The sequence below is a fragment of the Diabrotica virgifera genome, chromosome 2 (assembly GCF_917563875.1).
Source record: "Diabrotica virgifera virgifera chromosome 2, PGI_DIABVI_V3a".
NCBI lineage: Eukaryota > Metazoa > Arthropoda > Insecta > Coleoptera > Chrysomelidae > Diabrotica > Diabrotica virgifera.
Window position 1 is genome coordinate 86,727,668 of NC_065444.1, and position 18,709 is coordinate 86,746,376.

At 32.1% G+C, this 18,709-nt stretch overlaps 1 protein-coding gene across 5 annotated transcripts in view; it reads right to left on the bottom strand.

The window, feature by feature from the left end:
- Nucleotides 1-18,709, bottom strand: part of LOC114331819 (protein croquemort) — a 317,116-nt gene that overhangs the window by 132,217 nt on the left and 166,190 nt on the right. The window contains exon 1 of one of the 5 annotated variants that reach the window (XM_028281484.2): nucleotides 2,691-2,889. The exons of the other annotated variants lie outside the window; for them this stretch is intronic. Within the exon in view, the coding sequence (XP_028137285.1) occupies nucleotides 2,691-2,713 (23 nt within the window). The 5' untranslated portion in view covers nucleotides 2,714-2,889. Of the gene's footprint in view, nucleotides 1-2,690; nucleotides 2,890-18,709 lie in introns of those variants that run through there. 5 annotated transcript variants of the gene reach the window in all.

Here is an 18,709-nt window from a genome sequence, read left to right on the forward strand (position 1 = left end):
CGCGTTAATTTCATTAAAACAGGGACACAATAAGATATATTTGAAATAAATGAATAAATAATACCTAAATATTACTTTATTGCATGTATTATAATTACTTTAAGGCCATATTAACATATCTAAATTAACACGCGTGCGGAAAAGTAAAAACCGCGTGCGGAAAAGTAACACGCGTGCGGAAAAGTGAGACTTTCTAAACAAAAATGCGTGCGCGAAAGTAGACATTTTTGCACGCTCGTAGAAAAACAATTTATTGTACTTTAGACCTATTTATTTTGACACTTGTCACATTATAGGGCAGTCAATGAGGGTATGTGGCTCCGAATTCCATCCTGCTATATCGATTTACGTGATATTTTCACAGTAAGTAGGGAATAGCCCAAGAAACAAAGTCTACCCTATGCCGATGTGTGCTTTTGTCTTGGGGGCGGTTCCCACCCCTTCTCGGGAGTGGAAAATTTTTTGCTTAAATAACTACGGAAGTTGCTAGAGAACCTAATATTAAGCAAAAACTGTTCTATAATTTTTTTTTCGAAAACTCGATACTTTTTGAATTATTCCTGGTTAAAAACTGACCATTTTCATTGAAACATAACACCTTTTCAAACGGTTTTAAAAAAAAAATTTAAATTTTAGTTTTCAAAAAACTACCTATATAAAACATTTTTGTAGCTTATAAAATAATAAAGAGATTCTTTCCTTTATGAATCTTCTAGTTATGACACAAAAAGAGATATGGTAAGTGAAAATCTTGATTTCTTTGTGCATGCTCAAATTAGTGTATTTAACTTGAAATAACAGAGAAACGGTCGATTTTAGGTGTATAATGCTACCAATAACTTTTGTTGTGCTTAAAAATACCTATAAATTAAGCAATATTAAATGCCGATTACATTCAAACTATCTGAGATAAACTGTAAAAAATTTGATGACTAACGTATTTTAAGAAAAAAATGAGAAGTCTATTTAACCCCTCATCCACAAGAATTTAAATGCATCGTTTTCCTTCTGCAATACATTTTACTGTAGTGTTCTTTTTATGTTCAAAAAGTTGGGCGGGTTTAAAGTAAATGGTTTTTGAAAAAAATAAGATCAAATTATTGAGCGCATTTTAAAATTTTCTTAAAAGTCTTCTTATGTCTCCATGTAACTCGAAAATGATAAAAGATGCCAAAAAAAGATGCAATACAAAAATGTAGGTTTCCTCTAGATAAACATTGTGTTTTTGTTTTTTGTAACAATATCTCTTATCATTTTCAAGTTACATGGAGAAAAAGAAAGATTTTTAAGAAAATTTAAATATGCGCTCTATAATTTGATCTTATTTTTTTCAAAAACCATTCATTTTAACCCGCTCAACTTTTTGAACATAAAAATAACACTGTATTAAAATGTATTGTAGAAGGGAAACGATGCATATAAATTCTTGTGGATGAGCGATTAAATATACTTCTCAATTGTTTTCTTAAAATTCGTTAGTCATCAATTTTTTGCAGCATATCTCGCTCAGTTTGAATGTAATCGACATTTTATATTGCACATTTGAAAGGTCTTTTCAAGCACAATAAAAGGTATTGGTAGCATTATACACCTAAAATCGACCGTTTCTCTGTTATTTCAAGTTGAATACACTGATTTGAGCATGAAAAAAAAAACTCTTTTACCTACCAAAGCTCTTTTTATGTTATAACTAGAAGATTGAAGAAGGAACAAATCTCTTTGATTTTTATGAGCTACAAAAATGTTTTATATAATTTTTTTAGTTAGATGCATTGTTTTTAAAGTATTCGCAAAAAACCGTTTGAAAAGGTGTTTATATTACAATGAAAATGGCCAATTTTCAACCACGAATAACTCAAAAAGTATTGAGTTTTCGAAAAAAAAATTATAGAACAGTTTTTCCTTAGAATTAGGTTCTCTAGCAACTTCCGTAGTTGTTTAACCAAAAAATTTTCTACCTCCGAGAAGGGGTGGGAACCGCCCCCAAGGCAAAAACACACATCAGCATAGGGTAGACTATGAATAAGGAGATATTTTAAGGCAATTCCTAAAATTTCATTAAACTCCATGCAGTAGGATAGAATTCGGAGGTAATAACGTGTCCTTGCTCTCATTGACTGCCCCAATAAGTCTAAGGTACAACAAATTGATTGTGTGTAAGTTTTTTATTTATTTCTTTCAATTGTTTAAATGGTAAAATCCGGACTAAAAAAATATTCAGGAATATTGAATTTGATGAACCTCAATAAACGAGAGATCAAAACGGTCACTCAAATAGTGACTGGACCGTTTAAGAAACCACCTCTATATAAACTACGTAAGGTGAATCAACCATGGTGCAGAAAGTGCGAAATAGAAAAAGATACTTGCAAACACATAATTACTATGCCATTGCAATGTGCTAAATGATACAAGGCAGGAATTGACTGGTTAATGAGGTTTGAACCAGAAGAGATCCTAAAACTACAAATAAGAAAACTGTTGGCCTTAGCTGAGGCCACAAAACTTATTAGAGTTTAAGGAAGAAAAGACATGGTATGGTACAAAGGCCTTATGAAGAGATTAGCCTGATTTAAGAAGAAAAAAATATGATATTACGTTGGATATTACCAGCTGTAAATAAGCTTCATTTTTTTAATTCATAATTATTTTCATTCTGAGAGTAACAAAATAAAGGACAAAGAATATACCTGCTCACATCACTGTTTTTCATATTCCCTTTCACTGTTAATTTTTCACAAATATATTAGTTCTAACGCACATGTTATATTTTTTGGAATATTGTAAAAAATCACGGCCATCAATATGATTTATTATCTATGAAGCACACACACCATCAGGCCGACGACACAATAGGAGTATCTTACACTCTGGCGATACGTTACAATGTAATATAAGAATGAGTCATTTATCAGCTCTTTAAATAATACGCATAATCAGAAAGATATAAATATACATATTGGGAAACGGTCACCCATGGGTTTCATCTATGTATTTTACGGTTTACAATTATCAATAATAGTATAACAACAAAAACAAAATATTTTCTCGTGGCATCTTAATGCAACTTAGTATTTTTGCTGGGAAAAAAGTTTTGGGAATTATCTTGATGATCTGCTGATAATATTTGACGTCAAATTTTGGGTAACGATGCTTACGTACATATACAAACCAGTGGCGTAGCTGACAGGCCCGCAAGGCCGGGGGGGGGGCGACGTTGGGAGGGGCCCCTTAAAGCTTTCATGCTCAATATTTCTACGTTTTTTAAATTGGGGACCAAAACATATTTTCCTAATAAGCATCAAAATAGGGAATTTGGAAGGAAGTAATGAAGCGGGCAATAGACCTAACTCTTACTCTTTCCGGTTGCAATTTAGCGTTTCGTGGACATGCTGGTAGTTTAGATGAAAGTGAATCCCAAAAAGGTAATTTTTGAAGTTATACTTCTTTATGCCGGATTTATACTCAGCTATTGCCACTGCTGCCGTCGTTGACGGAAATTTTGCCCGAAATACGATATCGATGCGAGTGAGGTGTTTACATCAGTTCCTCGTCAATGTCCTCACAACTCATTACCGAATGACTCACAAGAAAGGAATGTGATGATAGCATCGTCTTGCTCCCTTACTCACTTGACGCTTTGCCGGCGGCAAGTGAGACAGTAGTTGAATGTGAATACCCACTCGTCCTCGCGCTGCCTCCCTTTGACTTCCGCCACAGAAAACCGACTCTTGGGGTATGTAGGTGCAATAGCAATAGCATGACGAGCAGCAGCCCGAGTGAGCTATTTACACATTCACGCTGCCCACTTCCCTGTCCAATTCCCTGCCGAACAGGGCTGAGTATAAATCCGGTATTACAATCGAGAGTGAAATTTTATAATGCCAGGCGCATGCGCACACAGACAGTAACAGTATGTATTTCGTTGCTGATCTTTCAAGATACAGTCCGTCCGCTATAACTTTTCCCATGCGGTACGATTCATTTTCAATCAAATTAAGTCGAAACATAAATTGAAACGAACGTCGATCTGTATATACATTTTGTATACTCTATACCAGTGATACTCAACCTGCGGCCCGCGGGCCGCATGTGGCCCCCTAGCGCTTTTTATGCGGCCCGAAGTCTAACTAAAGGGCCCTGTGATCAAATTATTTGTCAATTTTCACGTGTTTTCTCTAATTATTTGATAGTGTGCCGATGTGTTTGAGGCGTGTTTGGGAGTGAGGCAGACAATTTTGACTTTAATTTTAAATTATATTGAAATTTTTAAGAAATCTGATTAAAAAGCAAGGTATTACATATTAACTTTTAATAATAAATTATTGAAGTTAATGAGCAAATACTCATTTTAAAAATAATCAAACTAATTTACTACATTGCAACGACCCATTTAATAATAACAAGAGAAATTCAGGTCCGGATTAACAAAAAAAGATTTAAAATAATTGTGACCTTGAAACAACACCCTGTATATTAAAATTTTCAAAATTCGTCTGCACATTTAAAAAGAGCATAAAAACTAAATTTAATTACTCGCTTCAATTTTTTGCGCAGACAATTTAATGACATTAATTTTGAACTAATTATATCGAAATTTTTGTTTTGAAAGTACGTGTTCTTAAAAATTTCGACATAATTTCAAAATTAAAGTCATTGAATTGTCTGCGCAAAAAATGGCTCTATTAAAGCTCTTTTCAAATATGCAAACGGGTTTTGAAAATTTCAATATACTGTTATATTTCTATTTGATATGAAAATTAAATTTTGATAATTATAAACAGAATTCAATTTAATATAAAATATTTTCAATTTTCTCAACCACGGGCATATAAATTTAAAACAACCTGTATACAACAAATTGTTATATGTAATTTTAAGAAGTGATTAGAATAAGCGTACGAAACTCGGAACAATGTGCTTAGAATAAACAAAGTGAATGACGCGTACCATTATCGTTTCTTCGCGGAAGGTCGATCATTAGCCTATGCTAAATAAAACTCAGTGAAATAGATGATAGTTCATTATCGTTTTTCGCGGAAGGTTTCGATCATTAGCCTATGCTAAATAAGACTCATTTGAAAGAGAGAATAGGTCATTAAAATTTGTAAATAGTTAGAAAGTATTTTAGAATGGGAATTAAATATTTTCTTTTGAAATCCATTAAGCATATTTAGAAAGATTAAAAATTGGTTTTGAGGAATATTACGAATGAGAGTTGGTGGTGGAAGATTGATTTGTGAATTTGGAAGGGATATTTAGAAAGTAGGGGAATGAATGACAAAGTGAGAGCAGAATGTTTTGAGCTGTCGAGAAGTGAAGTCGAGTAGTAGACGGTAGTGTACGGAGAGTGAGAAAGCCGGTGTAGTTCCGTGAGTGTGGAGTATCTATCGTGGAACGAGAAGTAGGCCAGGTCGAGAGTAAAAGAACCTCCTTGAGCCAAGAGTGTCCCGGTAGCTGATAGCAGTTTCGAAAAAGGTAGAACACAGCATCACGACAGAAGCATGAACGAGATCTATTCGAGCTAGTTTTTCAAAGGAGAACATTACTGGAAGCCAGGACGAGGTTTGATCGCAGCCAAGGATAGCAGGAAACGGGTTTTGTGTGAGGACATTTTCAGTTCACCAGGAAAAGGTCAGTCTCATTTGTTTGGACATGAATGTATGGGTTTTTTCGTATTAAATTCCACATAAAAAATTGAATAACATAATCAATTATATCAGAAAAGCTTCATCAAACTTAAATAGAGTTGTTCCTAATAAGTCCTAATAGTTAAATGTTAATAAAAACTTTCAATTGAAAACCAAAAGGAAATAAGATTCCCATTTGTAAATGTTATGTTTAAGAATAATAAGAAATAGCAAATATTAAGCATTGATTGCCTTTTAAATAAAATAAAAAATATTTTGATTATAATTGTAACCCATATGTGTATTTTTTTTACTCTTTTCTTTTCTATCCCGATTAGGAACCATTAAGAAATATTTAGAAGCCACGAAAGTAAGTAATTAATTTATAATTCGCCCTGAGATTGAAAACATATTGATATGTGATCTGGTTAATTAATTAGATTAGTATTAATACATTGATTAAATTAAGTGACATATAAGAATATTATCTCATATCAAAAATCAAGATCACATCAATACCTACAGGGTGTTGTTTCAAGGTCACAATGGATTTATAATTTTGTTTCATCCGGACCTGGATTTTCCTTGTGATTAGTTGTTGGGTGGCTAAATATGACATATGTGTACCAAATATCAAAAAGTATACAAGGTGGTCCTAAAGTTATGGGTTCAGAAAGAAATGGGAAAAATTGATAAAACACCCGGTAACTCGGTTATAAAGTCGGTGGAGCAATAAATTTAGTATGTCTAGAACCGCCTCATTTACCACTATTCACCATTCAAGTATTTCCGTTTCCCAATGAAACACCCTGTATACTACTTTATGTTGATTGCGGCCCGCAAGCTGTGGCAATAGCTACTATGTGGCCCAGGAAAGAAAAAGGTTGAGTATCGCTGCTCTATACTATATACTACACACATCGGCGTACGTTTCACTTTCTGTTTTGACTTAATTTGATTGAAAATGAATCGTACCGCATGGGAAAAGTTATAGCGGACGGACTATATGTGTGTATCAGCGCTGCCAGCGCAAATAAGTAATATTATAATATCATATAAAAGGAGATATTAGTGTTCTTAATAAATGTATTATTTATTATAATTTTTGTGTCTTTGGATTTGACTTCCTCGGGAATAAGATATTTTATAATAATAATAGTAAGTATATTTAAAGTATTTTTGTACACTTCCCTTGGTCTATTAAATTTGTCAGTATGTATGAGAAACCTTGTAACCTGTCAAAGCAAAAAGTATATAGCTCAGTGGTAGAGCGTGTGACCGGCGATCAAGAGGTCCCCGGTTCAAATCCCGGGACGATTCATATTCTTTTTTTTATAGTTTTGGTATCGTTTTAAAAATAATTTTTAAAAGTGGTAGGTAAAGAAAGTTAGTTTAATATTTAAATAAAATACAAATAACCTGTAAGTATATTAATTTCGGTGAAATCATAATAATAGAAGTATAACTTCTTACGTGCGTACAAACTACACACACATTCTTTTTTGTAGGTGGTTCATTTATAAGCTAAATATGATCCTGTTTTAGCTAAATTAGTCGATAAGAACAGTAACTTAAAAACAAATGACTTGAGCACCCAAATTCAGAACGAAGTTATAAAATTGCTGGCTCAAGAAACTGAAAAAAAAAATTGATTAATTTAATTAAAAAAAGTAGTTTTTATTCAATAATTCTTGATACCACTCAAGATGTTTCAAAACACGATCAGCTTAGTTTTATTTTCCGTTATGTAAAAATAACTTGCGATAAAAATAATTCACCTTCCAAAGATGTTGTTGAAAGTTTTTTGGGATTTATTCGCATATTAGACCAAAGTGCAGAAAGTCTTGTAAATGAAATTTTAAAATTTATACAATCAAAGCACCTTTCCATAGACAACTGCAGAAAAAAAAACAGCTTCCTATGTTTATTGTATTACATCCCATAATTAAATCTGAACCTAGTGTTGAATGATGCCGTTCCTGGTGTACAGGAGTTGGTTTTTTTACGATAGAATTAAGAAATTATATGTTATTTTAGTGCCAGTATTAGAAGATGAGATGCACTATGTACTATTATAATATCTTTGTATTCATCGCGTTTGCCAACACTTAGAAGGTTATGTAAAACCCGGTGATCATCCAGACTTAATGCTGTTATGGCTTTGCGCCGAGCTTTTCTTGGTATCTAAAAAACGATGAAAAATTAGAAGTTAAGGCAATATTAGAGCATATGAATAATTTTGAATTTGCCGTTAACATTACTATTCAATCTGAAATACTTAACTTCGTTAATCTAACATCAAAACTTTTGCAATCTGAAACGGCGGAGTTACCGGTCCCCCTTCAACTTTTTGGATAAACTCGTGATAATCTTCGAGAAATGAGAAATTCGTCTTTGGAAACTTTAGCAGAAGCAGCAGGAATAGCAGAATAGTGGGGTATTACATATTATCGAAATTTAAAAATAATAAACGGATAAAACGTATAAAAAATTTTACGATGAGCTCAATTGCGACGAAAAAATAATTTACAAAAAAAGTTTTGAAGTTAATGTTTTCAATGTAAATTTAAATAAAATGTTGCAACAACCTACTAATAGGTTTGTCGGATTAAGAGACATGTATAATAGGTTTTCATATCTATTCCCAAAAAATCTATTAACACTAACTGATGTAGACTAATTAAAAATAAAGTCCAAATTGTGCCATTTGCATATATTATAGTAATTATACTGTTAGTTGTCGTTATGTTTATAATACGGGGCCCCACAAAAATTGCCGCGGGATGGCCCCCAATCTTCAGATACGCCACTGATACAAACAGTAGATCTTTGTTTATAAAAAAATTTTAATTTGATTTGATAAACTTTAGATTGCATATTTTTACAATATAGGTATATACATATTGTAGCACATGTTGATACTTCAGATTTTGCAAGCACATGCATGTATACAAAATATATTATATTTTAATATATGTTATCAAAATTGTGATCGAGTAATTATTAAAATAAGGCTAAAATAAATAATATTAACTAAGCAACAGAGACCATAAATGATTATTTGTGAGAATGAGGAGAAAAACTCTTGTATGTTGGACTAAAGTCAAACATAGCTAGAACACCTCTTTCGGTTTCATACTCCATGTTTTCCCATATATCCTTCGACATTTCCAAAATTAAAGCTGTACTTTTGTTTAAAATGGGCCTTATAACAATTATGTAAAACCAAAGGTTCATTTTTAGACAGTCATTTTTCTTCCTAGGCAATCGTCGACATCTGCCAGTGGGCATTGTTAGACTTATTAAGACATTTTTAATATATGTGGATTTCAAATCAGCTTCTGGTCAAATATTACACCTAAGTACTTGACTTGTCTTTAAAATGGATACCTCACTCCACTGAGCGCCAGTGGATGTAATCCTGTAGTACCCTTTTTCTGGTAAATGTAACAACTGCTGTACCAGCTCAACTTGCTGTTCAACTTTACACCATTTATCCACCTTTCTCAGAGCAATTTGTGTTTGTTCTATAATTGTCTTATCAAAACAGCCTTTGACTACTACTCTCAGTTTTTCAGTATTGCCTAGGCTTCTTTTTCTTTAAGTGCCATTTCCCAATCACTATTTGGATATCATCATCACTATCTTTACCCTATCTACCTCTTGTAGAACTGCAATTAAACCAGTCCCTTAAATTTTTGAACCATGGCACTCTATTTTTTTTACTCCTTCTTCCTCTTATCTTCTCATTATTGTCAGTCTCAGCATTTAACCCTTAACTACAGAGATCCGGTATTTTTTACCGGTGGGCATTCCCAAAAGGCGGATTTCGTGGTAACCTCACCACTTACAAGTTCATGTGTACCTCTCGGGCAGTTTGTATAACAGTGATAGTCAAAGCGTGTAGCGGGTATTATCAATATTTTCTTTTGTAGCACACATCAAAAATCTTAACCGGTAAAAATTACCGGATGTCTGTTTTAAGTAAGTATTTTTATGTGGGTACTATATTTGTAAATGTGGAATGTTTATATTATTTTTTTGTGTTTTTAGGGAAAAAGTAAAGAAATGGACTGTGGTAGTCATCCTGGACTTTCAATGAAGGTTAAATTTGAAGATAAAAATTTTGAGGCAACTTTGCAAAAATGGAATTGCCATATAAGCCTATGACAATTTTACCTCTTGCAGATTTTTTCTCATGGATCTAAAATTTTCGAAAATGCTATTTTATGTTTCCTTTGTGATTCTATCTTACGTTTATTTGTTAAAAAAAGTCTAAATTTTTGTTCATAGCATTTATGGCCGTTTGTTTCAATAGACCAAAAATGTTACCAAAATTTCTGCTTTAATAGATTATGCTTTAAAATTCTTGTATTATATTAGTAAAATCACTCATTTTACCGTTTTTCTCATATTAGTCCATTTTTTCACGGTTTTTGCTCTAAATTTTAAAGAACCCCTTTGATTAACATGAAATTTGGCAAACGTATAGCTTACATGTCAAAGAAAAAAAATGATATTGTGCCGATGTGCGCTTTTACCCTGGGGGTGACTTTCACCCCCTTTTGGGGGTGAAAAAATATATGTCCAAAATAAGTCCGGAAATGGGTAAACTGACTAATTTTAAGTAACTTTTGTTCGATAGAGCTTTTTCGCTAAGTCAACACTTTTTGAGTTATTTGCGAGTGAATATGTTCATTTTCCAACAAAATAACCACATTTTTAGACGGTTTTTTGCAAATAACTCAAAAAGTAAGTATTTTGTCGAAAAAAACGTTCTTAGCAAAAATATAGCCTATAAAAAAGTAAAAAAAAAATGGTGTACACGTTAGGTTTAGGTCTCTGGATCTCGTAGAACCACAGTTATAGCCAATGAAAAATAGATTCATATTCACCAAATTTCAAATAGAATAATTCGACGTGAAATCTCCAAAAAATTAAGCATTTTTTGGGAAAAACCCATTATAACTTTTTTAAAGTATTTAAAAAAGTTTTATTTCTGTTTTTACAAAAAGTTTCTAGCATTAAATTTAAACAAGTTACGCTCAAAAAAATGTTGGTCCATTTTGTTTTTGCAAAAAAAAAATCGGGAAGACCACCCCCTAATTAGCAACTTAAATGAAATTAATCGTTACCGCTCCACAAATTATTTTACTTATGTTGTGTTTATATGATCTGTAAGTTTCATCGATTCAAAGTGCTTAATTTTGAAAAAATTTGGTTTCAAAGTAAAATTTTTAAAAATTTAAATTTTGAAAAATATGCTTTTTTTCAAAATAACTTGAAAATTGTTAGAGACACCAAAAATCTCGAAAAACAAAAAAAGTCAGATTTGCTTTTCTGAATATCACGTATTTTTTTGTTTTTCTGTTAGACAAAAATTGATTGAGATTTGGTGTTTCTAAATTTGCATACATTCGTGATCAGTGACTCGTTCAACCCCTTTTAGCTACAGCCCTTTCAATAATAAAGACTTTGAACCGATGAAACCTACAGATCATATAAACAATATATACACGAGTCAATAAACTTGTGAAGTCGTAACGATTAAAGTTCATTTAAGATACTAATTAGGGGGTGATTTTCTCGATTTTTTTACCAAAACCAAAAGGGACTAACTTTATTTTGAGCGTAACTTGTTTAATTTTGAGGCTAGAATTTTTTTTATAAAACAAAAATGAAGCTTTTTTTAAACACTTTAAATAAGTTGTAATGAGTTTTCTCCGAAATGTGTTTCATTTTTGGGTTATTTCACGTTAAAATATTCCATTTGGAATTTGACGAATATCAACCTATTTTTCAGTAGCTATAACTCTGCTTCTACTAGGTGTAGAGACGTAATATATACACCATTTTTTAAAATTTTTTACAGGCTATATTTTTGCTAAGAATTTTTTTTCGACAAAATACTTACTATTTGAGTTATTTTCGAAAAACCGTCTAAAAGCGTGGTTATTTTGTTGAAAAAATGAACATATTCACTGCCAAATAACTCTAAAAGTATTGACTTAGTGAAAAAACTCTATAGAACAAAAGTTATTTAAAATTAGCCAGTTTATCCATTTCCTGACTTTCTTTGGACGAATATTTTTTCACCCCCAAGAGGGGATGAAAACCACACCCAGGGCAAAAGCACATATCGGCACAATATCACTTTTTTTCTTTGACTTATTAGCTATATGTATTCCAAATTTTATGTCAATCCAAGCGGTTCTTTAAAATTTAGAGGTTTTGCAATATTTTACCGTTAAAGAACGGACTATATCTAGAGACTCCAGAAAAACACATAATGCATATTTTTTTGTTTTTTATTATTAACTTTATTTTTCGACCCTATTTTAGAATGACCGGTAAAAATGCCGGATATCTGTTGTTACGTGGTAATAATGGGATATCTGTAGTTAAGGGTTAATATTGTTGACCCCTCATTACGTGTCCCAGGTATTTTTACTTTCTTATTTTCATTTAGTTTATTATTTCGTATTCTTTGCCCAAAACACGTAGCATCTCAACATCTCAGAGCTCTTGCTCTGAATTCTAATCGAAGGTCTTTGTTTCAGATATGTATATATACAGGCTATACACTCCGTGCGGAGTTAGAGCCACTCTTATTGAGCTCATTGACTCATTTATTGTGGTGAGTCACTCCACATTCTTTCTACCCTCCAGTTAACTAGTCTAATTTAGGGTTCCTCTTAGCGTCCTCTGTTATTTTCCTCCATATATCCCAGTCCTGTATTATTTGTCTCCATCTTGGCACTTTCAATCTTTTTATGTCCTCCAGTACCTGGTCTTCCCACCTACTTTTTGGTCTTCCTTTCGCCCTTGTTACATTTGGGTTCAACATTGTAACTTTCCTAACATCTTTCTCTTCTCCCATTCTTCTTAAGTGTCCAAACCAACGTAATCGCTGGGTTTTTATAGCTTTCACTATATCCTCGCCTCCTAGTATGTCTCTTATTTCCAAATTCAAGAGCCTTTCATAATCTCCGTGCACTGTTTTCTTTAGTCCATAAATTCTTCTTACCATTGTTCTTTCAAATATTTTTAACATTTCTTCTTCCCTCTCTGTTAGGCTCATGGTTTCTGCCCCATTTTTCACCAGTGATCGAATTGCTAGAATAGAAATATGCTTTTTTGTCATGAAAAATTGTACAATTTTATCGACAAAGCTTATAAAAAGTCAAGAAAACAAAACAATAACAATCCAATTTAGTAAAATTACATAAATCGTCAATATATTTACAATAATAACAATAATAATGAGGTTAAACAGAAGTAATCAATTGCAAAATTTAAGTAAATTGCAAATGCATAGTCTACCTAGTAATTAATAAGTTTAAAAGTTAAGCTGCTGCATATGACACCCAAATATAGACAAAAAAAAAATGATAATAAAAATACTACTTGTGCAAAGGGTACTGTAATTTCTTAGTTATTGATTAAGAAAATCTTCTACTGAATAATATGGTCTTTCAGATAGGTAGGCTTTTGTCAGTTTACGGAATTTGGGGAAAGATGCTGCAGATTTAAGTTGTAGAGGGAGATGGTTGTAAAGTTTTTTTGCGGAATATAATATAGATTTCTGTACTAACTCAGAGGACGGGGTCGGTATATAGACGTCAAACGTAGAATTTCTCGTGAAGTAGTCATGATTAGGTCTTGGTGGAAAGACATGTAGATGTTTACGAATTAAGCAAACAGTTTCTAAAATATACAAAGATGGAAGGGTTAAAATTCTGTGATCTTTGAAGTAACTTCTGCAATGTGTTGTTCTTCTGAGGCCAAACAGATATCTAATTGCTCTTTTTTGTAATTTGAAAATAACATCGAATTGGGCAGCTGTGCCAGAACCCCAAAAAGGAAGACCATAACGAAGATGTGACTCGAACAAAGAAAAATATGTTATTTTGGAAGATGCTAAATTGAGTTCATTCGAAACAAATCTTATAGCATAGCAAGCTGAGGATAGTTTCTTCTTTAACAAATCGATATAGTGGGACCATTTAAGGTTGCTGTCTAAAAAAATACCAAGAAATTTCACAGAATCAACGGTACTGATCTGGCTGTTATTAAGAGGTAAGGGTTGAAGGACTTCTTTATAAGACAATGCTACTGTTTTATCTACGTTGAACAAGAATAAATTAGAGTCAGACCAGGTTTTTATTGTAAGTAGATCAGAAGTTATAGTAGCATGAAGAGTTGCAATATTTGAGTTGCTCCAAGTGATACTGGTATCATCAGCAAAAAGAAAGATTTTTCCATCGATTTTTAAGCTAGTGATGTCATTAATAAAGATAAGAAAAAGTAGAGGACCCAATACTGAACCTTGAGGTACCCCACATACAATGTTTTTGAGACTAGAGTCTGTATCATTTGCTCTAACCAGTTGTTTCCTACCATCCAAGTAAGATTAGAACCAGTCTAAAGAAATACCTCGAATTCCGTAGAAATTTAGTTTTATTATCAAAATGTTACGATTTACACAATCAAAAGCTTTGGCGTAGTCACAAAAAACGGTGGCAGTGTGAAGATTATTGTTCAGTGCTTGATAAACCTCATGTAGTACAGAAAAGATGGCATCAGTGGTGCATTTATTATTTAAAAAGCCGAACTGATTTTGTGATAAAATGTTGTTTTCAACTAGAAAGGACATAAGTCGGGCTTTTATGAGTCTCTCAATAATTTTGGAGAGTACCGGTAGTAGTGCAATAGGTCTATAATTGCAGGTATTAGATATTTCACCACCCTTATGAAGAGGAATAATGATGGCTGTCTTCAGGCACTCTGGAAATTTACCTTTCTCAAAGGAATCATTAATTAGTGAGATGAGGACTTCTAACACATTTTCTGGGAGATTAGAAAAAATTTTTATCGCTAGACCATCAGTACTACAGGAGGCTTTGCTTTTGATACTATTGATTGTTTGGACCAGTTCAGATTTATCGACTGGTTTTATAAAGAATGAATTCGAGACCTTTCTTGAATTAGGGAGATAAGCAATGGGATCTTGTTGTGGCAAATTAGTTGATGTAATATTTTTACTCACATTAACAAAGTATTCATTTAAATTTTCAGGGTCTGGAAGGGAAATTGTTTTAGCAGTGTGGGTTTTATTTCGAAGATCGTTTATTATGGACCAAGTTTCTTTTGCAACACTTTTTGAGCTTCCCAAACGGTTATGGTAGTAGTCTTTTTTAGCTGATTTTATAAGTTTAAGATAGGTTGCCCTGTACTTGGTGATATATTCAGTGATAGAAACGTTGGTAGTAAATTTTCTGATATAGAGAAGAGAACGCATATTCTTGGAAGATATTCGGATACCTTTAGTAGTCCAGGGTTTGCGATGTTTTGGCTTAATTGCAATTAAAGGCAATGCTTTATTGAAGATACAGACAAGCTTATCCAAAAAAGCACTGAAATTATTATCCACGTCCATAGCAGGAAAGCGCCACTCAGAGGTTAAGCATAAATTTTGGAAATTACGAAAGTTCCGGGTGGAAAAAATCCTGCCTAAACGTCGGGTTTTCGAGGAGGGTTTGCTCAAGATATTAAACTTCGTATAAACTGCTTCATGATCAGATAGTCCAGCATTAATAATTGTAGAGTGGACATCAAGGGGTGAAAAATCTGAGACAGTATAATCAATTATGGTAGATGAAGTTTTTGTAATCCTTGTAGGAGAATCAACGTGCATTGTTAGACCATACGATTCAAATATGTTGACCAAGGATATTTGTGTAGCACTAGCAGCAGCATAATCAATGTTAAAGTCCCCGCATAAAATTATTCTACTTTTGCTGTTCTGTATACTCGGATTTTCGTAACACTGCTGATTTTTTTTCAATACTTTTTTATTTATAATACGCTCTATGACCCGGTTGTATTCTGTTGGTAATTTCTATATTTCTTTCATTTTTATTGCTAATTGTGACTCCTAGGTAGTGAAAATTACTATTTCAAAATTATAATTCTCGATTTTTAAATTTCTTTCCTGTGTATCTCTGTTTTCTCTCTCTATTTTCATGTATTTAGTTTTCCCTTCATTTATTGTTAAGCCTCTTTTCACCGCTTCTTTCTTGTTAATATACAGTTTGTTTGTTGCAGATAATGGTTTTAATTTTTGTTAGGAACCTTTCTAGGCAACTTTCTAGGTATTTGTATTTATCAACCACTTCTATCGGTACATTTTCCAAATATATGTATGTTGTATATTTATTTTCTTAGTAATTATCATGTTTTGGTCTTTTTTGTATTTATATTTAGTACATAGTTTTCACAGAAACTGTTTTTTTTTGTTTAATAGTAATTGGAGTTATTCAGCAAAGCTTGTCATAATCACGGTGTCATCTGCATATCTCATGGTGTTAATAGATCTTCCCTTAATTATTATTCCTTCACTTTGAGATAGTAATTTCTCTACAAAAATAGCTTCACTTTATACATTAAATAATAATGAAGACATAAAGCATCTATGCCTAACTCTTCTCCTGATTTCAATTTCTAGGCTGGATTCGTTATCTATTACAATTTGTTCTCTTTGATTCCAGTAAAGGTTTGTCATTATTCGCAGGTCCCTTTTGTCTATGTTTTTTTTGTTTTTAGAATCTGAACTAAATTTTCATATCTTTTCATTTTTCAAAATCAGTATGGTGTCATACTACATCATGGCCTACGCAGTAAAACTTATTCTTGGGCGGATTTGTTAACAGGTTTTCTCCAGTTGGAAGTGGTTGCCCACTTGAATGGGCGAATTTGTTAAAAGATCTTTTCCAGTGGAAGTGGTTGTGGAACAACAATCTGGAGTATTATATTTATTAACAACAGCCAGGAAATAAAAAAAGAGCATAATGAATATAACATAGACATATTGTACTAAAACCTTATACTTAAATGGGTTTGTTTTTAAACTTTTTAAATGTGTTGTAAGGGTGTTTTTAGTGTGTTTTTATTGGTGTTTTTAGTGTGTATTGTTGCCCCTATGGATTGGTGGTCTTTATGTTTTGAATGTGTTTTATGTTTTCTAAAAATATCAAAAATTTGTAGTATTTGCAGTATTTCACCTGCAATGTAGGACATTTTTTACCACCAGGTGTGACCCAGTTGTTTCACCGTGAAATTTTCTCCATTTTGAAATAACTGTTTTTTGAAAAACCAAAATTTATTTTTGATATCTTAATTTGGGTTACAAAAAGTCAAGTCCTCTTTCACTTGATTGAAATGAAATAGATTATTTCCATTCAAATGTAATTTTTTCATTATATATCTAATCTCTTTATGCGAATTAATAAAATAACTATATTAATCCACTTCAGATAAACTCTATAAAACCAGTAATAATTATTATCTTTATAGTAGTTAAGTCGTTACTTTGATTTTTACGTAGGCACTCATCTACATTTTTGACAAAATATTTTATTTAATCACGTAATTTTAAAAGATATTTGCGATATAAACGTCAACGGTTATAACAATTTTTATTTATATTAAAAATAATAATTTTTCTCTCGAATATGTAATAGTTATTTATGAAACAGTTCATGAAGTATGCTTTTTGCGAACGCACGAGATGTTTAGAGAACGAGCGACAGCGGGGCGAGTGCTAAACATCGCGTAAGTTCGCAAAAAGTACTTCACGCACAATTTTACACAATATTTTATCTACGATAAACTAATAAAAAAACTGTAACTCTTCGTCACTGGAATTCATTTCTATTTTACAATTTTCAGAACTTTGACATTTAAAAATTCTAACTTATTTCAAACCACAAAACTATCAAAACTTTTGTTGTAATTTATTGCTCATTTGTCATCACACTGACAACACGAAAGTTAAGGATATTTGATTATATGAAAGTGTGCCAAAAAACCGTGCGAAAAAGTTAATCCCACTTAAAATACATTGCTACTTTACGCACACTTTAAACCCTTCACGCACTGCTATCTATACTGACAGTTTTCACAAACTAAAAACTTATACATAATATGACATAGAGTAGATAATAGTTATTTATGAAACAGTTCGTGAAGTATGCTTTTTGCAAACGCACGCGATGTTTAGAGCACGAGCGACAGTGGAGCGAGTGCTATACATCGCTTAAGTTCGCCAAAAATTACTTCACGCACAGTTTCATACAATATTTTATCTACGATAAACAAACAAAAATCTGTAACTCTTCGTCACTGGAATTCATTTCTATTTTACAATTTTTAGAACTTTGACATTTAAAAATTCTAACTTTTTAAAACCACAAAACTGTCAAAATTTTGTTGTAGTTTATTGCTCATTATGTGATCACCATGACAACGCAAAAGTTAAGGATATTTGATTATATGAAAGTGTGCCAAAAAACAGTGCGAAAAAGTAAATCCCATTTAAAATACATTGTTACTTCACGCACAGTTTAAACACTGCAGGCACTGCTATCTATAATGACAGTTTTCACAAACTAAAAACTTATACATATTATGACATAGAGTACCTAGATAAAATAATTTTTCCCAAGCAATATTAAAAAAGTTATTTAAATTATTTCAAACGTCTCAAGATAGAAATATGCGGTTTTCGCTGAAATGTTTTATTTCAGTAAAAGTTTTATTTGAATGTATCGAATTTTTTATATCACTTTAAAAAAAATGGCGGATTTTTGGAAAAAATCGTTGTTTACTTTTTTTATTGAAACACCCAGTATATTTTTTTTGTAAAATGAAAGAACGGTAATTTAGCTATCCAGCGATATAAAGCGGTTGTTAAATGACTGAGCAATTAATTTTTAAAATGAGAGAGGCAATGTGGAAATCACATAATATAATATCAATTTGCTAATTATGTTATTTAGTTATGTATGTGATATCCACGTTGTACCTCTCATTTTAAAAATTAATTACTCAGTGATTTGAAAACTGATTTTAAAAAACTTTATATCGATGGATACGCGAATAACCGTTCTTTCAATTTACAAAAAAAATATACTCGGTCTCCCATTAAAAAAAAGTCAACAACGCTTTTTTAAAAAATCCGCCATTTTATTTCGTAATTGAAAGCGATATAAGAAATTCAATCTATTTAGACAAAACTT